Genomic DNA, 26,486 nt, shown 5'->3' on the forward strand with positions numbered 1-26,486 from the left:
TGTATTTTGCCAAAAGGGTATCCTCAACCTGGTGCATTGGTGGAATCATGGCTTAAATGTTCACAGCAATTTAGACTGATTTGCATACTGATTCTGGACTGTACGACCTTCAAAGGCAAGCTTTTTGATTGTCCATTATACTACACTTCATGGCTTGTGTAGACACTCTAAACTGGGATCTTTTTTGCATTACACATCATGAGAGCTTGCACATTTTTCACAGGACTAGAACACTGTCACTTCAAGATAGAGAAAAGACATTACCTTACTTCTGTTGTCTACTTCATCAGGAATGCTCTCACTGACAGCAAAGCATGAACTTGGTACAGCATCATGGTGAAGCAACCATGCTTTGGCAACGTTTGAGTGCACACAGACACACACACACCCATTTTCTTCAGTTTTTTAAATAATTTTAATTAAAAAACAAGATCTCAATACTGAGACAAAATTTCGCCAATGTAATTACACTACCATTTTAAAACTCAAATGTGTATCCAAAGAAGGCAGTCAAAATACCAAGTAAAATAATATTAAATGAAATTTCACCTGTCCTACAATGACCTGATTAAATGCTACTGATTTTAGAAGATTATTCTGCCATCTGCAGGCATTTTAACAGGGATGATTACAAACACATGATAAAAAATAAGCTATCAGCCTCAAATTTTACTTGGACTGTGGCACTATGAAGCTTAGTATCAAGAGTCCAAACACTGATTGTGCAGTGCAACATGGAGATAAGAAAAATGACACAAGTGCTTGGATGATGTTAACAGAAAGAAGTAACCAGTTAATTATTAAACTAAGAGATAAACACCATTTAGTGATTCTTGATGAACTAACCTTTGGTTTTCAGCACACACAAACTTGTTAGACAATTCATTGGGCAACATCAAAGTTAGCCTTTGCAGCCTTTAGTTCTTCTTCAATTTTAGCAAAACGTCCCTCGTATTCTTTCTTTAGTGCTGTTTGTGCCTAAAATAAGAAGAATAACAATCAAACAAGCTTTGTTTTTGAAAAGCATCTGCAAAGGTAACTATTTATTTTACAACTCAGTTAATTTTCAATAAGAAGTCCCACTGCCTGTGTATTAGTCAGAGAGAGAGAGAGAGAGAGAGAGAGAGAGAGAGAGAGAGAGAGAGAGCCAGAGCCAGAAAAAATATTTTAGTAATTCAATCCATTAAACGTACTGTGGATGTACATTTGTTCTAGCCTTGTGAGACACCCACACAAAGCCATCAGAGAGTTAGTTCATTAAGTTCATTACATATTCTATGGATAAATGTTCATGGTGTATTATAATGATGTAGAATGACTCAGTTTGAAGATTATTAATTTAATTGGCATTTAAATAACAGAAAACAATACTCATTTTAAAAAGCAAAACAAGTAAATAGTCTAAATAATTACAAATTTCTAAATAAAAATTCTTCTGTGGAGTAGGAATTGTCTGAAAAGAACTTTCTCAACTGATTTTTAAATTTAGCTTTGCTGTTTGCCAGGCAATTAATATCACTGAATAAACTATCAAAGCTTTTGGTTGCAGAATTATTTACCTGCTTGTAAGCTAAAGAAATTTTTAACTAAAAAAAGGCTTGATGAAGATCTTTTCTTTTTTTTTTCCTTCTAGTACTGGACATCTTTATTCTTTCTGAACTCAGATGGATTATTAACAACAAGTCTCAAATGTGGAAAGGACAGACTGCTGCTCACCATACACAGGCATCACTGAGCCGCAAATAGGCACAATGAGAAAGAAAGTTAAAACTATTTCAGCTTTCGAACAAAAATCCTTCTTCAGAAGTAGAAAAAACTTGATCGCATTCAAACAAGCACAGCCCACACACACACACACACACACACACACACACAGCCAGTGACGTCTTTGTATTCTAAGGCCCTACTACATCAACCATGACCAACAGTTTAGCTGGGGTGGGTAGTGGTGACAAGGAAGAGATGTGGGGTGGGGAGGGGAAGGGACACAAAGGTAGGGATGGGATGGCGGAATATGCTAGTGCTACTTGGGAGAGCATGTAGGGACTTTGTTGGGTCAGGATAGGGCTGCTAGGTGCAACGTCAGGAGACTGGTAGTACTGGAGTGGGAGCAGGGAAGAGTTTAGGTAAGCGGGCGACAGGGACTAATGAAGGTTTGGGCCAGGGGGATTATGTGCATGAAGGATATGTTGTAGGGAGAGTTACTGGCTGTGTAGGGTTATCATATTACCCATTTTTACCAAATGCCATCCATTTTTGAGATCCTTCCCTGACCTCTCACTCAGTTTTGGAATTTTTTGCAAAACCACCTGTTTTTTAGTAAATAACTAACTATACCCGGCGAACTTCATTCCACTTCTGAAAATCTTTATATGTTATAGCTGACCTGGCATACGTTGTTTTGCCATATAAATTATCTCTAGTCTATAAGAATAATGTATACGTACAACACAATAGCCATTGTGACAGAAACAATAATAATGGCCGAAAACTGTGTAGGGAATGAGAAAAGGCTTAGGGGGAAGTCTGGCAGTATCAGCCACTATTAGTTCCAGCATTTTTATGGTAGATCACGCGGGTTTAACAATTGCAGCCGATACACGGCTTGTCCATGAGCACAGAAACATAGCAGCAATTTCACGTAGAAATGTGTTCACCAGCATTATGAATAACACCAAGTGCACATGCATCGATTTTTATTGTATGTAAAAATATTATACAAATTCTTTTAGAGGAAGAAAGGAGCACACAGGAACTTCTTTGTTCCACTAAAAGAATTTGATTGTACGATATTTCCGTTTGATAAAAATTGTGTGTGCACTAGGACTAAATGTCGGTTTGGCAAATGATGCATGCTACCTAGTTAAACTTCTCGGTCTAGTTAGGCCGATTCAAAGAGGGATATTCAGATCGTTGCTTTTGGTACATTTTCTTCAATTACCTAACTATCGAATAGTGAAAGACTATCACAGGTAGACACCTGGCAGGGATAACTGATCAAGTGATAACTGATCAAGTAATAATTGATCAGTTATTGACCAGGATTGAAAACTATTAAATTACTAAAATCGCTATTAAAAAACAGGGGTTGTGATAGAAGGGTGAAAATTTAGAGTTGCGTGTATTTTATAATGCCATATCATAAAAAAATAAAAATAAAAAATTCTGTCCAAAAAATAAGAAAAAGATTTTTGGGGTGGACCACCCTTATAACTTAGGGGTATGAAAAATAGATTATGACCGATTCTCAGATGTACCGAATATACATGTAAAATTTCATCAGAATCGATCAAGCCATTGAGCAAGTAATAATTGATCAGTTATCAACTGGGGTTGAAAATTATTAAATTGCTAAAATTGCTATTAAAAATAGGTGTTGTGGTAGAAGGGTGAAAATTGAGGGTTTTGTGTATTTTTTAATGCCACATCATAAAAAATAAAAAGTTCTGCCCAAAAAATAAGAAAAAAGATTTTGGGGTGGACCACCCTTATCACTTAGGGGTATGAAAAATAGATTACAACCGATTCTCAGACCTACCGAGTATACATGTAAAATTTCATCAGAACTGATCGAGCCGTTTTGGAGGAGTATGGCAATTAACACTGTGGCACGAAATTTTTATATGTAAGGATAAAATATAATTCATTCATCACGTCAATATATTTTGAATCCTAGCTCTGGTAACACTCATCCAGGAAATTTATTGCACTTTTAACACTTGTTTTGTAAATGTATTTTGCTATGATTTTTTTGCTTAGCTTATCTTTGCTGAACTCTGCTTACAGTTTACAACACTGGATCTCTTTACTCTTTGTTTTCTCTTTGCTTCTGTGAAGACATCGTAAACAAGATCAGATTCATTGTGACATTGTCAGAGGACCTTCACACTGAGGACTCTGGACTGACTAGTGCATTACAAGATGTACAGTATATAACTATAGGAATCAGGATGCCAAAAGAGTGTGAGTTTAAAGATTATTACAAAACAGAATTTCCTTTGCTGCACCTTCGTAGAATAAACATAGAAGCAGAAGGCATATCATACAAGTGAGTAATTTATCTTTATAGTCATATTGTCACTTACTTGTCTATTCGAATCTACACTTTACATTGTTAATATAATAATATAACACATGTAGATGTTAATACGAAAATAATGTATTACTATTATTAGTTATTAATGTATTATCACTTTGATAGACATAAATTCAATCCTTATAAACTTATACTGTTGCCATTGTTAAGAGTTGTGTGTGTTTAAATTATTATAAACAAAGAACAAAATCTGTCTAGGAGCTAAATAATTTTATAATAATATTATAATGATTTTACAGTATATTCTTTCTTCTGCTGCTATTTTTCCATCTTGCATGGAGGCCGTTCTGATATACAAAACACAATGTGCTTAACAAACACAAGAAAAATAAAGCTCCACAGGATGCAACTGTGTTGTAGAAGTCTACTCTATTTTACAGAGAACTGCCTCTAGTTTGTATGAAAAGGCAGAAAACCACTTTGTCTCTTTCAAAATAAAGTAAATTATTACTAAATGTGATGATAGAAACTTAATTATGGTCTTTGAAAGTTAAATGTACACTTTTTGCACTGTTAGTTACAATTATAGTAATAAGTAGATGAACCAATACAGAGACATGTCCGCATTTTGGTGGTTAACTCTGGAAAAAGAGCCACGTGGCAAGCAGCGAAAAAATTGTGTTATTTTTAAGAGGTTTTAATATTGTTATTAATGAATCTGTCCTATTTGCTGAAATAACTGCTTCAAGAACATTCTAAATGATGAACTCTGCAGCTTTGATAGGGAAAAGTGAGCTGAGAAATTGTACCAGTACAAGAGTAGTAGTGTTGATTGCAATGAATTGTTGAAAGTGGCACAGTATTGTATTGCCATATCTGACCATTATGCAGCTTTACAGATAATGCTTCCTTTGCTAAATGTTCAATGGATATGTGAGTGGAATAGCTCTCTGCTGAAAGTATAGAACTGGTACTGACATATTGTACAACATGAAAAAATGTAACATGTTCCATACAATCACAGAATTATCGGTAAAAAAGATTTCCTAAGAAAGATCCAACAGAATGAAAAATAAGTGTAATAAATCATGTTGTCTAGATTTCCGAGTTTATGAACATCAAAATACGGTAACCTTACATCTGCAGAATTCAGAAAAGATCATGTCGTTAGGAAGTATCCAGATGACACAGGCTGTGAAAAAGTCATTAAAGTGAAGCACATTATGTTGGGTGGCATGTGCAGCAACTGCATGTTCCAGATGTCTCTTGACCAAAGTTTGGCAGTGGCCATTAATGTGGACAGATAGCTTGTTAATGGCATGGCCACATAGAAAGCGGCATAATGGCTGCAACTGAGTTAGTAGATCAAATGGCTGCTTTCACAGGTGGCCCTGCCTCTGATGGGGCGGGAGATGCCTGTGACAGGACCGGAGTAGGCAGTAGTAGAATGTGTGGGACAGGTCTTGCATCAAGAACTATTACTGCAATATGAGCCATGAAGCAAAGGGTTGGTAACAGAAACTGCATAGAACCAGTGGGCAGCAAAATTCCATTATGGAAGGGGTAGGGAGGATATTCCTTATTTCAAGGAACGATTACAGACAGTTGAAACCCTGGTGGAGAATGTAATCCATCTGCTCAAGATGTAGGTGGTACTGAGTCATGAGAGGAGCGACCCTTTGGGGCCGGGCAGTGGGCATGTGGGGGATGGTAGATAACTGGAGAGACAAGGAATGGGAGATTTGTTTCTGGACAAGGCTGGAAGGGTAATTTCAGTCTGAAAAGGCTTCTGTGAGACCCTTGGCATTTCTGTAGAGGGAGTGCTCATCACTAGAGATGTGATGATGATGGGTGGCTAGTCCGTATGGAAGGGACTTCTTGATATGGAATGAGTGGAGGCTGTCAAAGTGTGCATTGTTGGTGGTTGGTAGGTTTGATGTATATCAGGTAAAGTGAATGGGAGAGGTGTTCAGATTTTGGAGGAATGAGTGTAGATGGTCTTTACCCTTGTTTCAGATCACAAAGATGTCCACAATGTATCTGAAGAAGGTGAGGGGCTTGAGATTCTGGGTGGTTAGTAAGGATTCCTCTAGATGGCCTAAGATTAGGTTGGCAAAAGATGGTGCTGTACAGGTGCTCATTGCTGTAATGTGGATTTATTTGTAGATGATGACTTCAATGGAGAAGTAATTGTTGGTGAGGATATAGGTGTCATGGTGACCAGGAAGAATGTTGTAGGTTTGGAGGTAGTTGGGAATTAGGAAAGGTAGTGTTCAACAGCAGCAAGGCCATCGGGATTTGGGATGTTACTGTAGAGGGAGGTGGCATCAATAGTGACTAGCAGGGCACCATGTGGTGAAAGAAAGGGTACTGTGGAGAGTCACTAGAGGGAATCGTATATGTCCTTTACATATAAGGGTAATCCCAAAAGTACGGTCTCCTATTTTTTTTATAACTATAGAAGTCTCTTTGTGTGGCATTTGGTCACTCTGTTGTGAAGAGTGCTTCACGTGCTGTGTGTAAACATGTGCACGCTGCACTGAGGTGCTCAGTCTTGGCTTGGCAGCCGTTGAGAATGGAGCTCCAGTTGGATGTTACCGTCAAGTGCGAATTGCGCGCAGTTAAACAGTTTTTGAATGCAAAGGGCACTGCGCTGATTGAAATCCATTGCCAATTGATGGAAGTGTATGGTGAGTCATGCATGGATGTCAAAAATTTTTGTAAGTGGTGTAGAGAGTTTGCAGCTGGCCGGACCGAAATTCACAATGCAAAGGAGAGGGAGACTGTCAATTTCTGAGGAGACAGTGTTGAAGGTTGAACAAAGCATGCATGAAGATCGGCAGATCACCCTGGATGATCTCTGCATGTTTGTTCCTGAGGTTTCCTGAAGCACCGCTCACAGAATTTTAATGGAAACACTGAACTACCAGAAGGTGTGTGTAAGATGGGTGCCACGCATGCTGGCTCAGGACCACATGCAGCAATGAGCTGATGCTTCCTGCGCATCTCTTCACTGCCTTTAGCCGAACAGGACAATTTTCTGGACTCAATTGTCATGGGTGACGAAATCTGGGCATACCACTTTAGACTTGAGATCAAACAACAATCATGCCAGTTCATAACTTTCTGAATAACATGGCAGCAAGCTGGTATGACATGGGCAGACAAAAACTGCCATAGCGTCTACAAAAATGTATTGACAGAATTGGTGATTATGTCGAAAAATAGCTAAATGTTCAAGCTGTAAACTGATGTAAACCATTGTAGAAATAAACAGGTCTATGTACTTATAAAAAGTAGAGACCTTCCTGTTAGAGGTAATAGGCTGAAGGTTTTGGTCCACAGGAGCAGAGGTTCTCTCTGTGGTGGCATAGTATCCACCCACAATGCGGCCTCTTGTGAGGTTAGGTTTATGAACTTTAGGAAGCAAGTAGAAAGTAGGAGTACAGGTAGTGGTGGGGTAAGGACTGATGTAGACTCAGGGTAGAGGTGATGGGATGGACCTAAGGACTCAAGGAATTGAGGAGTGACTGGAGATCCTGCTGGATTTCTGGAATGGGGTCATTGTGACAAGTGTGTAGATGGTTTCTGTAGATGTCAGGCTGTTTTCCATGTTGAAGTATTTGGAGAATGATGGTAAGGCAAGGTTCAAGGTTAGAAAATTCTGAAAAGTTGATAGGGGGTGATCTGGGGGGCAGTAGGGATGGGTCCTAGTTGGACAGAGGAGTAAACTGAGTTAGGCGTGGTCATTGTTGGTTTTGGATTGAGTCTGACTGGTAGGGTTGGTGTCAGAAAAGTGTTTCCACTGTAGGGATCAGTAGAAGGAGAGGATGTTTTCAACAAGTTCAGAATGATTGAATTTCGGAGTGGGTCAAAAGGTAAGGCCTTTGAAAAGGACTCATACTTCAGTGTGTCTGATACTTTTAGAGGTAAAGTTCATGACTATGTTGTGGGTCTATTTAGGTTATGGATTCTGTGTGGTAGTGGAAGGGAGTTTCTGAGTGTGTGGTAAATGTAATAAATCTGAAAAGAAGAGTTTGGTGGCTATCAGAGGATGTTTGATGGAGGCTAGAGTGCAGGTGGTGGATAGTGGTAGTCCAAGGCACGAGAAGGAGATGAACAGGTTGAAGAATCTTTTGAGATGACTTTGTGTGTGCCCTAGTTCCTGGAGGGCATAGATCTCAGTCTGCAAGATGGGACACAGGAATTTGGGATAAAAGAGCAGGAGAATTTTGCAGATGGAGAGGAGGTATTGCAAAGAGCTTTGGGCTTGATGTATATGGTTTTGCAGGACTAGGTTGGTGACAGCTATGAACAGATGGAATTTGAGCAGCAAAAGGTCATTGTGGAAGGAGGGGTTGCAGCCAGAGATGGGTAATTTGATGGTAAAGCTATTTGGGGGGGATTACATGAGTTATGCAACAAAACAGGAACAGTATGTGCTGTTTTCTATGAGAGATGACAACTAAGAAGCGGCTGTCTATTCGCTTGAGTAGCCACTGCCAAACTGTGGCCATGAGAGAGCTGGAACACCCAGTAGCTGAACATGCTGACTAACAATATGTGCTTCTCTTTAATGATTGTCTCACTGCCTGTGACATCTGAATTCTTCCAGTCAACATCATCTTCTCTGAATTGCACAAGTGGGAACTCTACTTACACTGTATCCTTCACACCCATAACCTGCTGGCCTAAACCTGTAATAGTCAGTTTTCCACCTACCTATCCTCTTCCCTGCTCCCACTCCAGTACCACACACATCTTCTATACCACTTCCCTTTCCCTTTCCCTACGTCTTCCCACCCCTACCCCCTACCCCCACCCCCACTTGCTCCAGCACAGCCTCCTTATGCTGCACCTAACAGCCACATCCTTGCATGCTCTGCCAGACTAGCATCGTCCCCAACCTGTAGCCTACTATGCCACCCTATCACCACCTCATGCCTCCTCCTTATCACCACCACACATACCAGCAGATTGCTGCTCCACCAAACACTGCCACAGTCGGGCTCTAGCAACCTGAGACAATGGCCATGTTCTATACTCGATGTTAACAAATTTCTCTTCTTCAGAAACGCTTTCCTTGCCATTGCTAGTGTACATTTTATATCCTCTCTACTTCAACCATCATCAGTTAATTTGCTCCCCAAATATCAAAACTCCTTTACTACTTTAAGTGACTCATTTCCTAATCTAATTCCCTCAGCATCACGCGATTTAACTTGACTACATTCCATTATCCTCGTTTTGCTTTTGTTGATGTTCATCTTATACCCTCCTTTCAAGACACTGTCCATTCCGTTCAGCTGCTCTTCCAAGTTCTTTGCTGTGTCTGACAGAATTACAATGTCATTGGCGAACTTCGAAGTTTTTATTTCTTCTCCATGGATTTTAATATCTACTCCGAAATTTTCTTTTGTTTCCTTTACTGCCTGCTCAATATACAGATTGAAAAACATTGGGGAGAGGCTACAACCCTGTCTCACTCCCTTCCCAACCACTGCTTCCCTTTCATGTCCCTCGACTCTTATAACTGCCATCTGGTTTCTGTACAAATTGTAAATAGCCTTTTGCTCCCTGTATTTTACCCCTGCCACCTTCAGAATTTGAAAGAGAGTATTCCAGTCAACATCCAAACTGATCTTCCCTGAGGTTGGCTTCTACCAGTTTTTCCATTCGTCTTAAAGAATTCGTGTTAGTATTTTGCAGCCGTGACCTATTAAACTGATAGTTTGGTAATTTTCACAACTGTCAACAGCTGCTTTCTTTGGGATTGGAATTATTATATTCCTCTTGGCGTCTGAGGGTATTTCGCCTGTCTCATACATTTTGCTTACCAGATGGTAGAGTTTTGTCAGGACTGGCTCTCCCAAGGCTGTCAGTAGTTCTGATGGAATGTTGTCTACTCCCGGGGCCTTGTTTCGACTCAGGTCTTTCAGTGCTCTGTCAAACACTTAACACAGTATCAGATCTCCCATATCATCTTCATCTACATCCTCTTTCATTTCCATAATATTGCCCTGAAGTACATCACCCTTTTATAGACACTCTATATACTTCTCCCACCTTTCTGATTTCCCTTCTTTGCTTAGAACTGGGTTTCCATCTGAGCTCTTGATATTCATGCAAGTAGTTCTCTTTTCTCCAAAGGTCTCCTTAATTTTCCTGTAGGTAGTATCTATCTCACCCCTAGTGAGATAAGCCACTACATCCTTACATTTGTCCTCTAGCCATCCCTGCTTAGCCATTTTGCACTTCCTGTCGATCTCATTTTTGAGACGTTTGTATTCCTTTTTGCCTGCTTCATTTACTGCATTATTATATTTTTTCTTTCATCAATTAAATTCAATATTTCTTCTGTCACCCCTCATCTTTTTACCTACTTGATCCTCAAAGCTACCCATTCTTCTTCTACTGTATTTCTTTCCCCCATTCTTGCCAGTTGTTCCCTTATGCTCTCTCTGAAACTCTGTACAACCTCTGGTTTAGTCAGTTTATCCAGGTTCCAGCTTCTTCAATTCCTGTCTTTTTGCAGTTTCTTCAGTTTTAATCTACAGGTCATAACCAATAGATTGTGGTCAGAGTCCACATCTGCCCCTGGAAATGTCTTACAATTAGAACCTGGTTCCTAAATCTCTGTCTTACCATTATATAATCTATCTGAAACCTGTCAGTATATACAGGCTTCTTCCATGTATACAATCTTCTTTTATGATTCTTGAACCAAGTGCTAGGTATGATTAAGTTATGATCTGGGCAAAATTCTACCAGGTGGCTTCCTCTTTCATTTCTTCCCCCCAATCCATATTCACCTACTATGTTTCCTTCTTGTAGTAGCTTACCCACACTCCTATTTTTTATTCATTGTTAAACCTACTCCTGCATTACCCATATTTGATTTTGTATTTATAACCCTATATTCACCTAACCAGAAGTCTTGTTCCTGCTGCCACCAAACTTCACTAATTCCCACTATATCCAACTTTAACCTACCCATTTCCCTTTTTAAATTTTATAACCTACCTGCCCGATTAAGGGATCTGACATTCCACACTCCGATTCGTAGAACGCCAGTTTTCTTTCTCCTGATAACGTCGTCCTCTTGAGTAGTCCCCGCCTGGAGATCCAAATGGGGAACTATTTTACCTCAGGAATATTTTACCCAAGAGGACGCCATCATCATTTAACCATACAATAAAGCTGCATGCCCTCGGGAAAAATTGTGGCTGAAAGATTCCCCTTGCTTTCAGCCGTTCGCAGTACCAGCACAGCAAAGCCATTTTGGTTAGTGTTACAAGGCCAGATCAGTCAATCATCCAGACTGTTGCCCGTGCAACTACTGAAAAGGCTGCTACCCTCTTCAGGAACCACACGTTTGTCTGGCCTCTCAACAGATACCCATCCATTGTGGTTTGCACCAATGGTACGGCTATCTGCATCGCTGAGGCACACAAGCCTCCCCACTAACGGAAAGGTCTATGGTTCATGGGGGGGACACTGACCTTATCTAATCTAATTACACCTGCTGCCCCTCTCTTCACACATATTTGCCTAATAACTTCCATCCCACTATTATCTTATTTTTACTATGTCTCTCTTTGAGTTTTCTGTTTTTCCACATCGATTTGAGTTCATTTTTATTTTTCCCTATAGGCCCTATTGACTCAGGTTTCACATTTTTTCATATTTCATTTGTTTTGTTCTGTCTATGCTTTTCCCAAATTTTTTGTACTTTTCTTATCCTCCAGCATAGAAAGTTGCTCCTTCCACCTGTGCAAGTACAGAAAAGTTTCCCTATCCCTATTTAGAATCCAGTTTCAAATAATGTTCCTGCATTGTTGTCCAGCTCATGGAATCCCCATAAATGGATTACCTTCAAATTACCCATCTCCATCTGCAGCCTCTGCTTCCATAATAACCTCTGCTTGTTCATATTTCATCACACCACAGTCCTCACCAACCTACTTCTGCAAAACCATATGACTCAGTCCCAAACTTCCTTACAAATACCTCCTCTCCATGCATAAAATTCTCCTGCTCTGGAATCCCAAATGCCTGTATCTCATCTCACAGACTGACACCCTAGCCTTTCAAGAAAAATAGCAGCTTGCACTATGCCACCTCAAAAAACTCTTCAACCTGTCCACCTCCACAAATACACAAAGTTTTTCAGTCTTGATTGCACTTTATTATTTCTGATTTAGATTATGCATGTTGGCTAACTACCATTATCAGATATGTTGTGAGACAAAAATGATAAACATGGAGTATACAATTCTTCGCAAATATTACAACATTATTTTTCATAAGAAAATAAAAGAACCATAAGAGCATGTTATATCAATAGATCACAAAATGAGAAGTGCTCACAATCATTAGAGTACAAATACAGTCATGTACATGAGTAAAACATACCAAGTCTAGATTATGTTTCTTGGAATTTAAATGGTTACCCAAAGCACTCTTGTATGACTTGTATGTATGCTCCATATATCTTGTCACAAAATTCTTACCACTCTAGCCTACATAAAATCTGTAGCAATCCCTGCTGGTATGGAGTGAATAAGCTCATACTGCCAGAGTCTGTGATCATGTGTGTGGGAGTTGCATTTGTGTGAGTGTGTGTGTATGTTGTCTATTTTTGACAAAGTCCTTTTTGGCTGAAAGCTCACTTTCCATCAGTTTTTTTGTTGTATCTAAGTGGTTATTATACTGGTCAGACCAGTAGAAATTTTGAAACAAGTATGGGGAGCATACATATGAATCCAATTAAGAATGCTTTGAGGAATCATTTAAATTCTGAGAAACATAATCTATATCCTATTACAGAAAGCCTTAAATCTTACACAAAGCAACCAAGGGCCATGTACTCAAAAATTTGGAAGAAGTTGAGCTATATTGACAAACTGCCTATTGGCTTCCGTCTCGGGTTCTTCGGCCGACGTTCATCTAGTGATTTTTCTGACGTTTCGCCAGCACGAGTGGCTGGCATTGTCAAAGCTTCACCCTCCATTGCCGGTGGTGAACTGGAGGCGAGCTCGCGGCCGCAGACTATATGTACCTGGCGCGCCAACGTCCGAGGGCTTCTCCACGGTCATTTCCGGTGCGGTTCTCCTCTTGCTACCTGCGACGGTCGTTCGCTGCAGTACGGGAAGCCAGGATCCGTTTACCTTAAGGCTTTCCTCCTTCTTGTTGAAACTGTTCGCGTGTTTTTGGATTTCTACAGCTTCTCTGAACAAGCGCGTGTGATAGTGCTTCTCTACAGCCAGAACTTCCGTGTCGGCGAATTTTATTGCGTGGTCGGTCTCATTCAGTGCGTGCTCTGCCACGGCCGATTTCTCCACCTGCCCCAACCTGCAATGTCGCTTATGCTCTTTGATCCTGGTGTTAATGGACGATCCATTAACACCAGGATCAAAGAGCATAAGCGACATTGCAGGTTGGGGCAGGTGGAGAAATCGGCCGTGGCAGAGCACGCACTGAATGAGACCGACCACGCAATAAAATTCGCCGACACGGAAGTTCTGGCTGTAGAGAAGCACTATCACACGCGCTTGTTCAGAGAAGCTGTAGAAATCCAAAAACACGCGAACAGTTTCAACAAGAAGGAGGAAAGCCTTAAGGTAAACGGATCCTGGCTTCCCGTACTGCAGCGAACGACCGTCGCAGGTAGCAAGAGGAGAACCGCACCGGAAATGACCGTGGAGAAGCCCTCGGACGTTGGCGCGCCAGGTACATATAGTCTGCGGCCGCGAGCTCGCCTCCAGTTCACCACCGGCAATGGAGGGTGAAGCTTTGACAATGCCAGCCACTCGTGCTGGCGAAACGTCAGAAAAATCACTAGATGAACGTCGGCCGAAGAACCCGAGACGGAAGCCAATAGGCAGTTTGTCAACAAGTGGCCACGAAAGCCTCAACAATTTTGAGCTATATTCTCACAGAAAAAGGCAGTCACAATGGGTGATAAAGGAGAAGATGGATTTTAGTAATTTTTTTTTTTTTGACATCATCTATGAACCACTGCGACATCTGAGTGCTTTAAAAAACCAACCCACCACAACCACTTCATTTTTTATTGGCTACACATGGATTATGCATTGGTTGCCTTGGAATCATTTTACCTTTGATTCTGTCATTGCCTTTTATTTTATTTTTGCAAACGACTCTTGATTTTTAGCTGTTTTTGAGATCCATGATTTCTCTCTTTTTGGTCTGCAGCCTTGCATTTTGTGATGCAATATTTTACTGTAATCTGTCTTACATTGTTACATCAAGCTAGTTAAAAATCTTACAAGAGCTACACAGATGAACTTGTATGATCCATATGGATTGGTCATTTAAATGTTTACATAGCACATTAATAAAAAAAAGAAAGTACATTTTTAATCTAATTTACATTCTTATTCATGTTTGTGCTTATCTGTTCTAAAGTGGGCTGTTATGTTTTAACCACCTGATGGCAGCTGAACAATTTACCTTCTTACTGGTGACTGTGTCACTCCCAATATGCATGTACACTTTGTATGAGTATGTTCTACTTGTCATTACACAATGCACTGATGTTTTAAAGGATTTATTATGTGTTACTCAAGTGTGTTATTGTATTTGTACCCTATTGATTGTGAGTACTTATCATTCTGTGGTCTACTGAAATAATGTGAATCACATTATCTTTTATTTTTTTATGATCTGTGATCTACTGAAATAACGGGAATCACATTATCTTTTTTTTTTTTTTTTAATGAAAACCTTTTTTGTAATATGTGCAAGGAACTGTACATATTCCATGTTTATACTGTTTGTTACATGACAGATATGATGATGGTAGTTAGCTGAAATACATAACCAAAATCAGAAATAATCATGTGCGACCAAGACTGAAAAATATTGTGTGTATGTACATGGTTATGGTCATTGAGCTGTACAACAACATCATGCCAGCCATTTCGTACGTCTCCTAATCTCACTTTGGGCTACCACTATCCACCACCTCTATGAGAGCCTCCATCTCATAGTCACCAAACCTTACCTTGCAGACCTACTAACATTTATCACACCCCGAGGAACTCCCTCCCATCACCATACAGAATCCACAACCTAAACTGACCTGCAAGATGGTCATGAGCCTGTCCTCCAAAATCCTTAATCCCATAGAAGTGCCAGTCCTTTTCAAAGGCCATAACTTTTACCCCACTCCCAAATTCAATCAATCTCAACCTTAAGACCTTCTCTCTTTCTCCTGATCCCTGAAAAAGAAAAATTTTTCTGCTACCAACCCTATCATTCAGACTCAATCCAAAACCAACACTGATTCCTGTTTGACTTGGTTCATGCCACCACACAACTGTGATACACCACCACTGACCCCAAACCACCCTCTGTTAACTTCACAGAGTTCTTTAACCTTGAATCTTGCCTCACCATCATTCCCCAAATGGAAACCAACCTTACATCCGAGAAAGGACTGCAGTTCACCACTTCAAACTGACCCCTCTCTTATAATCCTATCTGCTGATAATGGGTCCACACTGTGGTTATCAACCACACCGGGTAGAGGGATATTGCCAGCTGTCAGATACATCCACCTATAAACCCTGCCACAGTGACACAATACCAGAAACCCAGCAGGATCTCCAATCCCTCCTTAAATCCTTAGGTTCATTCCAGCATGTCTTGCCTGAGTTTCTCTCTCTCTCGCACTCCTACCTTCAACATGTCCACAGAGAGGATCGCTGCTCTCATGGACTAACACTATAAGCCTATCACCTGTAACATATCCTTCTGTATATATGACATCTACTACTTTCTCCACTGACTTTCCACAGTTGGTATGAGGTTCAATTTAAAATGAACATGTTTCATAACAAGAAGCTTTAACAAAGAAATATCTTTGTGATCTTGGCTTTAGAAAGTTTTTAGCAAGTAAAATAGCTTGCTCCTTCTGTCTCCTCAAAATGAGAAAATTCAATTTACACAGCTCCTGTTCCTTTACACCTGGCACCCTGCTCATAACTACCAGTGCCAACTCCCTCTGCACTAATATCCCCAATGCCCAAGGCCTTGGCACTATTGAAAAATACCTTTCTAAATGCCCAACTGACTCCCAGCCTACTACTTCCTTCCTGGTCATCATGTCCAACTGTATCACCACCCACAATTATTTCTCCTTTGAAGACATCAATTACAAACAAATTCTTGGTACAGCAATGGGAACCAACAAGGCACCATTCAATGCCAACCTATTCATGAGCCATCTACAGGGATCTTTCCTAACCACTCAGAATTCTAAACCTTCACCTGGTTCAAAATCACTGATGACATCTTCATGATCTGGACCAAAGGTGAGGACACCCTACTAATATTACTCCAGAACCTCAACACCTCCTCCCCCATTCACTTCACGTGGTTCTCCTCAACCCAACAAGCAACCTTTTGTGATGTTGACCTCCACTTCAAGGACAGCTACATCAGTACCTCCGTCGACATCAAACCTAACAGCCACCAACAATGTCTCTACTTTGACAACTTCCACCCCTTCCATACCAAGGAGTCCCATCCATACAGCCTAGTCGCCTGTGGTCACTGCATCTGCAGTGATGATACCTGTTATCATATTCTGAAATGAGGAATATTCTCCTCATACCTTCCATAATTCTATTCCACCACTCACTGAACCTATGCAACATCTGCCCTTACTCCACTCCTGCTCCCAAGCCATTGCCTCATGGCTCAGATGCCAGTATCAGATCTTGATGAAAGACCCATTCCACACATTCTGTTACCACTTACTCCAGTCCTGTCACAGGCATCTCCTAACTCATCAAAGGCAGGGCCACCTGTGAAAGCAGCCACATGATGTACCAACTCAGCTGCAACCACTGGTCTGCTTTCTGTGCAGCCAAGACAACTTATAAGCTGTCTGTCCTCATAAATGGCTATTGGCAAACTGAGTTCGAGTAGCTGAACATGCCATCCAACATTATGTACTTTACTTTAATTACTGCTTCACAGCTTGTGTTATCTGGATTCTTCCTACCGACATCAGATTTTCTGAACTGCACAGAGGGGAACTTTCCCTACAACATATCCTTCATGCTCATGATCCCCTGGCCAAAACCTTCATTAGTCCTTGACACCCGTCTACCGGTACCCTTCCCAGTTCCAACTCCTATACTACACACGTCTTTTATCCCACTAATGTGCCTACAAGTCCTTTCCCCTTCTCTACTTCTCTCCTCTCCCCACCCCTCTAGACTATCAATACTGCACCTAACAGCTCTATCTTGTCTCCATTAAGTCTCAGCACAGTCCATCAGGCAGCACTCAAATCTTTCCCCTCCCAAACCCTATCCATCGCCTCCCTACTTCATGCTTCTTCATTACCCTCACCGCCCATCCTAGCAGATAGCTGCTCCATCAGACGCAGTCAGGCTCTAGTGCCCTGAGACAGTGGGCATGTTTGTCTGAGTTACCCTTGTGCGTATATGTGTGCGTGTTCTCTATTGCACAAGAAGAACTTTGTCTGAAAGCTTTAGTATTTTAGTAGTCTTTTACATCGTGTTTGTTTGCAACTCAGTGCCTCCTCTGTATAATGAGTAGCAACCTATCTTTCTATATTGTTGTGTTCATCCTTTGGTGGACTGCATACAAGTGATCCTAGATGCAAGAACTTCCAGGCTTTTTAACTGTAAGAAAGGGATTATCATCACCCCATTTTCAACCAAATAATCAAATTTAAGTATCTGCTGTGTAACTTTCTGCTACAATCTTTTTGAAATATGTAACATTCTTTTAAAATCAACAGAAGTAAAATACAAATTTACTGAATTTTAATTTCAATGATAGTACCTTTTGCAGCAGAATGCATGAGAATAACAAACTCTCACTCTGTTATGGACAAGAATGCACAAGAACCAATTCCTCCCCAGCCACAATATAATCCTGAACATTCTATATTCCACTGAAACATTGTCAACCAGCCTGGAGAATTTCCGTGAGTCAGTTAGTCAGTGATTTAAATTCCTATGCTGCATGGAAATTGGAGTAGCCATCTTCAGCTCAGTAAAGCTTCTTGCAAGTCAAACACCCAAGTGTCAAACATTCAGGTTTCAAGCTACCTTGTGCCACCTGGTGCAAACTCAACTGCATCAGCAATAGCAGCTCCTACTCTTCACAGCTAAGGACAGTGGGGCTCTTCAAGTTACTACTACAGTGAGGTATTGCAGGCGGTGCCAAATGTCACACTGGATTGCACCTTGTGTACTTTCATCAAAATCCTGGATGAATTGCACTGGGCTAGTTCTGTATCTATAAAGATGGTTCCTAACACCTGGACATTCAACTATAATTTTTCTTTTTGTTTATTTCATTGGTTGTTCATTCTTTTCCTTGGTGATTGTATAATGTTTGTAACAGTCCAATAGCATCAGGAGCCAATGGAGACACCACAACTTCTCAGGGTGTCACAGCAGTATACACACTGCAATCACTAATCTTATTGTGTACTAATTAAACTAAACTAAACTCCATCCGAACAGGCCTTGGAAGGCCCAACAGTACCAACTGGCTGCCATGTCATCTTCAGTCCACAGGAGTCACTGGATGCAGATATGGAGGGGCATGTGGTCAGCACACCGCTCTCCTGGCCATATGTCAGTTTACACGACTGGAGCCGCTACTTCTCAATCAAGCAGCTCCTCAGTTTGCCTCACAAGGACTGAGTGCACCCCACTTGTCAACAGTGCTCACCAGACCACATGGTCACCCATCCAAGTGCTAGCCCAGCCTCACAGTATTTCACTTTAGTGATCTGACTGGAACCAGTGTTACCACTGCGGCAAGGCCGTTGGCAATCTTATTGTGTACAAGTACCGCATTACATTAGCTTTGTGCTAATGTTTGGACTTTGTGGTCTTTCACAGGCAAGAATTTCATTCTAGAAATTTGTACCAGGATTGGATGTTGTTATTAAAACAGAGTATCCTAGAGTGCATTTTGACAATGGGGAATTGTGCGCTTGAAGTACATGGCAGAGCGTACAGCCCACTGAACCAGTTATTTGAGCTTTTCCCATTCCATTCACGTATGGAGCATGGGAAAAATGATGGTATAGATGCCTCTGTGTGTGTGCTGTAATTAATCTAATCTTATCCTCACGGCCCCTATGGGAGCAATACGTAGGGGGTTGCAGTATACAGGGTGTTACAAAAAGGTACGGCCAAACTTTCAGGAAACATTCCTCACACACAAATAAAGAAAAGATGTTATGTGGACATGTGTCCATTTCCATGTTAGAGCTCATTTTAGTTTCGTCAGTATGTACTGTACTTCCACGATTCACCGCAAGTTGGCCCAATTGAAGGAAGGTAATGTTGACTTCAGTGCTTGTGTTGACATGTGACTCATTGCTCTACAGTACTAGCATCAAGCACATCAATACGTAGCATCAACAGGTTACTGTTCACCACAAACGTGGTTTTGCAGTCAGTGCAATGTTTACAAATGCGGAGTTGGCAGATGCCCATTTTATGTTTGGATTAGCACGGGGCAATTGCCGTGGCGCGGTACGTTTGTATCAAGATAGATTTCCAGAACGAAGGTGTCCCGACAGGAAGAAGTTCGAAGCAACTGATCGGCGTCTTAGGGAGCATGGAACATTCCAGCCTATGACTCGTGATTGGAGAAGACCTAGAACGACGAGGACACCTGCAATGGACGAGGCAATTCTTCGTGCAGTTGACGATAACCCTAATGTCAGCGTCAGAGAAGTTGCTGCTGTACAAGGTAACGTTGACCACGTCACTGTATGGAGAGTGCTACGGGAGAACCAGTTGTTTCCATACCATGTACGGCATGTGCAGGTGCTATCAGCAGCTGATTGGCCTCCACGGGTACATTTCTGTGAATGGTCATCCAACAATGTGTCAATTCTCATTTCAGGGCAAATGTTCTCTTTACGGATGAGGCTTCATTCCAACGTGATAAAATTGTAAATTTTCGCAATCAACATGTGTGGGCTGATGAGAATCCACACGCAATTGTGCAATCACATCATCAACACAGATTTTCTGTGAACGTTTGGACAGGCATTGTTGGTGATGTCTTGATTGGGCCCCATGTTCTTCCACCTACGCTCAATGGAGCACGTTATCATGATTTCATACAGGATACTCTACCTGTGCTGCTAGAACATGTGCCTTTACAAGTACGACACAACATGTGGTTCATGCACGATGGAGCTCCTGCACATTTCAGTCGAAGTGTTCGTACGCTTCTCAACAACAGATTCGGTGACCGATGGATTGGTAGAGGCGGACCAATTCCATGGCCTCTACGCTCTCCTAACCTCAACCCTCTTGACTTTCATTTATGGGGGCATTTGAAAGCTCTTGTCTACGCAACCCCGGTACCAAATGTAGAGACTCTTCGTGCTCATATTGTGGATGGCTGTGATACAATACGCCATTCTCCAGGGCTGCATCAGCGCATCAAGGATTCCATTCGACGGAGGGTGGATGCATGTATCCTCGCTAACGGAGGACATTTTGAACATTTCCTGTAACAAAGTGTTTGAAGTCACACTGGTACGTTCTGTTGCTGTGTGTTTCCATTCGATAATTAATGTGATTTGAAGAGAAGTAATAAAATGAGCTCTAACCTGGAAAGTAAGCATTTCCGGACACATGTCCACATAACATATTTTCTTTCTTTGTGTGTGAGGAATGTTTCCTGAAACTTTGGCTGTACCTTTTTGTAACACCCTGTATTTCTAGTGTCATCATTTAAAGACCACTCTTGAAATTTCATCAGTAGACTTTCTTGCGATAGTTTCCATCTATTTTCAAGAGTCTGCCAGCTAAGTTCTTTCAACATCTCAGTGACACTCTCTGAAAAATCAGTCCCATGCTGGTACAGCAACTGTCTGAAGTTTAATGTTGAAATTTTTTGCAAATTTGAGATGTGCAACAAGCAGTTAGCAACCACTATTAGGGCAGTGCATGCTAAATTAACTGACATGACTGTGTTAACAATTCAATCTGCAGTCTAAGCTAACTATTAAATCACTGAAATGTAGGCTTATTGACATACAGATTCAAACGAATTCAGTGACAAAGAGACTGAATGCAGTATAAACTTCACAACTATAAACCAGTACAAGACAAACTTTAAAATTTGTGGTATTGGACAGCATGCTCCTCTGTCTTTTATCACTAAACATTGACTATTGCCTCGTTTAAAGAGAATAGTGTACGAACTGCTGCTGGATTTTGGCGGTGTCCCCACTTTCTTCTTTCTACTTATCGGACAGTGATACAATTGTATCAGATAATTGTCAATATTGTAACCTCATTTCCACAATTTTTAATTGGGTTCTACTGTATTCATGGTTCTTGTGCTTGATTTCAAAATTTAATAAATGCACTGGAGATGATCAACATGGCGAAAACCCTGGAAAGCTATTTTGCAACGCAGCACCACAGCGATCCATTTCACAGGTCAGGTCATAGTGTGCTACTTCGGCAACCCTCCTAATCACAATCATGGTACAAAGGCTGCCATGCCATGACTTTAATTCACTTTTCTTACAGCAGTAATCTCACTACTACTCGTGGACTTCTGGGTAGATGTTCCCACAGTAACCTTAGCTACACCTAAACATTGGTTAAGGAATATACTCAGTATCACATCACACTAAACTCAGTGTTCTAACTTACCTTTCAGTAGATATAATCATGTACTACTGTACTTACAATTATTGCATCCAATAAATATCTGCCTCCCATAGGTAGACCAAGCAAATGTCGCTTTTTTGCTACAAAGTGTCAGTATTAAGTTTTTTCCTTTGGTATTTTGAATTATGTGTGCTATGGTTGTATTTCCAAACTACATTTTTCTTTTGTAAATTGACATACCTTTTCCTTTTCAGCTTGAAATTTCTGCCGGACCTGCTCATGGGCAGTCTCCAGTCGGCAGCGTCTGCGCTCATATAACTGTGTCAAACGCATACGCTCTGCCACACCCCTGTCTACTGTTGCTGCATCAACCTCACGTTTCACACGTACCATTTCATCACGGTCACGGTGAACTTTAGCAAGAGCTTTCACCTCATCACGTCGTGCACTTTGTAAACGCCTCATAACTTCTGCTGTCTCACGATCTAGCAAGGCCCTTAGCAGTTTCATTTGTGATGCCTGAGATGCTGCCATCAACTTCTCCACTGCTGAGAAAACCTGTGTGCAAAATGTCATTATTACATTGGTTCCATCGATTACAAATACACATTAAAATAATCTGAAATTGAAATTGACAGTGACTTTATGTTTTGTCCTCAAATCGGTTAGTATCTGTGGTATTTGTCTGACTGCAATTCTGTTGTGATGAATGAACTGTTTGCTGCAGTCCATAAAATGCAAGTCAAAATTTATTATTTTTATTTTCTGTCATGCCAAACATATAACAAAATATTAATAATTCTCAATGCACTCACTATTGTTTGGTATTAAGTGATGTGTTAAATGCTTGGCAGAACATGAAGACAATATTAAATAGGAAACTCTTCCTAATGTTCTGCAAAATTATGTTTATTTAGTCACAAACTGGTTTGAGATTACTTAGGCCATAGTCAGGTGGCAACCGAATGTTGTAAACACAGATAAAATGACACGAGACTTACACAGACATTATTTATACAGAAAATCAAAAGACACAACAGTGATGACACATAGAGTGTTTATGTGTATGTTTGTGAAGGAAAGTTTTACATTTTTATGTCACTATTATGAAAAGGATAGATTGCTACTCATCATACAGTGGAAATGTTGAGCCACAAAAAGGCTTAACAAAAAGACTGCTAAACAGTAAACTTTCAGCCAAGAGGTCCTCTTCTGAATTAAACAACATACCTGCGCATATTCATACAAATGCTACTCAGACACACATGATCACTGTCTTTGGCTGCTGATGCCAGATTGCGAGCAATTGGAAATCATGGGAGAAGCAATCTGCAAGGTGAAGGTAAGGAGGAGGGGATTGGGGTTGGGAGGGGGAGGGATAGCAGGGGAGGGGTGGGGGATGGTAAAATGCTGCTTGTGGAAGCATATAGGAATAAGGTGGAGAGAGGGTAGGACAGTTAGGTGTAGTCAGAAGTTAAGACAGAGAGTGGGGGCGGAGTGGAGGAGGGGTGGGAAGGGGGGGGGGGGTGGAGAAGGAAAGATGTAAAGGGATCGTGGGTGTGTTGGTGGAATAGAAAGCTATGTAGTGATGGAGTGAGAACAGGGAAGGGAATAGGTGAGTGATGGACAATGACTAATGAAGTCTGAGGCAAGGATGGTAACAGGAACATAGGATATATTTGCAGGGAGAGTTCCCACCTGCACAATTCAGAAAAGCTGGTGCTGGTAGGAAGAACCTAGATGGCACAAGCTATGAAGTAGTCATTGAAACGAAGTACACTGTGTTGAGCAGCATGCTCAGTAACTGTGTGTTCCAGCTGTTTCTTGGTCACATTTTGTTGGTCACTATTCGTGTGGACAGACAGTTTGTTGGTGGTCAAGCCCATGCAGAATGCAACACAGTGGTTACAGCTTAGCTTGTAGATCACATGACTGGTTTCACACGTAGCCCTGCCTCTGATGGAATAGTTGATGTTTGTGGCTGGACTGGAGTAGGTGGTGGTGGGAGGATGTACGAGACAGGTCTATTACAAGGATATTAGCCATTGGGCAAGGGGCTGGGAGCAGGGTTGTGTAGGGATGGATGAGGATATTGTGGAGGTTCAATGGGTGGTGGAATACCACTGCAGGAAAGGAGGGAAGGATGTGTGTAGGACATCCCCCAATTCAGAGTACAGTGTGAGGTAGTCGAAACCCTGGCAGAGAATGTGATTCAGTTGCTCCAGTCCTGAGTGGTATTGAGTCATGTGGAGAATGCTCCTCTTTGGTCAGATGGTGGGACTTTGGGAGGTGGTGAGTGGCTAGAGAGATAAAGCATGGGAGATCTGTTTTTTGTACAAGGTTGGGAGGGCAATTATGGTCTGTAAAGGCCTCAATGAGGGACTTGGTATATTTTGAGAGGCCAGCTTGTCATTACAGATGCAACAGCCATGGGTGGCTAGGATGAGTGGAAGGGACTTCTTGGTATGGAATGGGTGGTAGCGGTCGAACTGGAGGTATTGTGGTGGTTGGAAGGTTTGATATGGACAGAGGTATTGCTGTAACCATCTTTTTGAGATGGTGGTAAACACTGAGGAAGATGGCTTTTTGGGTCGTGGAGGACCAGGTGAAATGATTGGGGTGGAGGCGTTGAGGTTCTGGACGAATGTGGACAGGGTGTCCGCTCTCTTGATCCAGATCACGAAGATGTCACCAATGAATCTCAATCAGGTGAGGGGTTTGGGATTCTGGGCAGTTAAGAAGGATTCCTCTAGGTGGCCCATGAATTGGTTAGCATAGGATTGTGCCATGGAGGTGCCAGTTGCCGTATGCTAGGTTTGTTTGTAATTGTAAGTGAGGATATAGTTGGTCATGGTGACGAGGAAGGACATTGTATGTTTGGAATCTGCCAGGTGTTGGGAAAGGTAGTGTTTAATAGCAGCAAGGCCAGGGGCAAGTTCATTTGCATCCTTCCTACCAACACCATCTTTTCCGACTACACCTAGTTGCCCTACCCTCTCACCACCACACCTGTGTATGCTCCCATAAGCAGCACTTTATTGTCCCCCACCCCCAAAAGCAGCACTTTATTGTCTCCCACCCCTATCTTGCTATCCCTCCCTCTCCCTGCCCCAGCCTCCTCCTTCCCCCACCATCCAGATTGCTTCTCCCATTATTTGCAGATGCTTGCAGTCTGGCCACCAGAGACAGTGGTCATGTGTGTGTGAGTTGTGTTAGCATGAATGTGCATGTGAATGCTGTATGATTCAGAAGGCCTTTTGGTTGAAAGTTTAATTGTTTAACAGTCTTTCTGTTGTGCCTGTCTGCAACTCAGAATCTCCACTATATGGTGTGTAGCATCCTATCCTTTTCATAATATTGTCATTATTCCATTCTGGATTTTATATTATTACATTTTATGTCGTATAGAAATTGTTAAATTTAACTGAAAAAGGTAAAATAAAGTTTTTTATCTGGAGATACATTTAACAACATCAAAGTATAATTGAATTAGCAATTTTAATCTAGTATTTGGATAACAAAAATTTAGTTTAAGAGAGGAGAAAAAGGAAATTGTGTTTGATCATATTATACTAAGATGGCATTCTATGTCATGTTTGTTTTTTGTTGGTATTTCTAGTAGGTTCATCTTCTGGCTTTCCTTAAGAGAATGTAAAACTTCACAGTCTCAAACAGTAGAAAGTCCTGAAATAAATAACAGCAATAGAAAGAATAGATTTTTTACTCACCACAAAGAGTAAGCATGAGTTGCAGTTAGGCACTATGAAAATTATATTTCTAGGATTCTTTTTCATTCTGCTTGTCTGTGACTCAGTGTCTCCTCTGTCTGGTAAGCTTCACTATCTACATCATATGAGTGGTTTTTGTTACAAGGCGTTTGGTAAAGGTTGAATATTCTTTTCTTAATCTGCAGCTTATCCCACATGTAGATAACCTTACTCCCACAGTTCTGCCTGACTGACAGACACATACTTTTCTGCAATGTTTGCATGTGATTTTATACACACCACTCTGTCCCAATAGTTGTACTTTATCTTTAATATTGAATAAAAATTTTGATATGCTGTTGGTTTTATAACATCCAGGTCTATAGTTGTGAGGCTTTGACTTTTTTTTGTAAAGTTATCTAACATTTTGCCAAGATATGGTATGAGGCACTAATTTTTGTAACTACTCATATCTGCTCTATTAACTGAATCTGCCTTTCAAACATAACTAAAAATTACACCACTTCTGTATGCTGGCCAACAGGAACCATTCAGTAGTTACAAAAATTGGTTCATCATCCACACATTGGCAAAATTCAGATAAACTCACAAAAAAGTTAAAATCTTGCAACTACATATAATACTGTGAATTGTGGATCATGGTTTATTAGATAAGAAAGCTAAGGCCGCAAGAATATTTGTGATCTTACAAAAGCATTTGACTCTGTAAACCATGCCCTGATGCTTTTCAAACTCAACAGGTATGGAATATGGGATATTGCCTTGAAATGGTTTGAATCATATGTCTTGGAGAGGAAACAAAGGGTAATAATCACATAAAAAGGACCAGATCACTTCTCTGAGTGGAAAACTGTGTCACAAGTTTCTCCTCAAGGCTCATTTTATTCCTGTTCTGTGTAAATTACTTGCCTCTCAATATAAATACTCATTTAACTTTGTTTACGGATGATAGTTCTGCCCTAATTGAAAATGAAAATTCTGACAATATACCACAGAGTGTCATGAATACATTAAGTTACCTGTCAACATGGTTCAGTCAAAATGGCTTAA

The 26,486-nt window shown here is 40.9% G+C and overlaps 1 protein-coding gene across 1 annotated transcript in view; it reads right to left on the reverse strand.

Annotated features, from left to right (window-relative positions):
* LOC126091919 (1-phosphatidylinositol 4,5-bisphosphate phosphodiesterase classes I and II) overlaps nt 1-26,486 on the reverse strand; it is a 433,185-nt gene that overhangs the window by 12,371 nt on the left and 394,328 nt on the right. The window contains exons 19-20 of the mRNA XM_049907237.1: nt 21,949-22,266; nt 847-978 (exon numbers count right to left, since the gene is read on the reverse strand). Of these exons, the coding sequence (XP_049763194.1) occupies nt 883-978; nt 21,949-22,266 (414 nt within the window). The 3' untranslated portion in view covers nt 847-882. The remainder of the gene's footprint in view (nt 1-846; nt 979-21,948; nt 22,267-26,486) is intronic.

The sequence above is a fragment of the Schistocerca cancellata genome, chromosome 7 (assembly GCF_023864275.1).
Source record: "Schistocerca cancellata isolate TAMUIC-IGC-003103 chromosome 7, iqSchCanc2.1, whole genome shotgun sequence".
NCBI classification, from domain to species: Eukaryota; Metazoa; Arthropoda; class Insecta; order Orthoptera; family Acrididae; genus Schistocerca; species Schistocerca cancellata.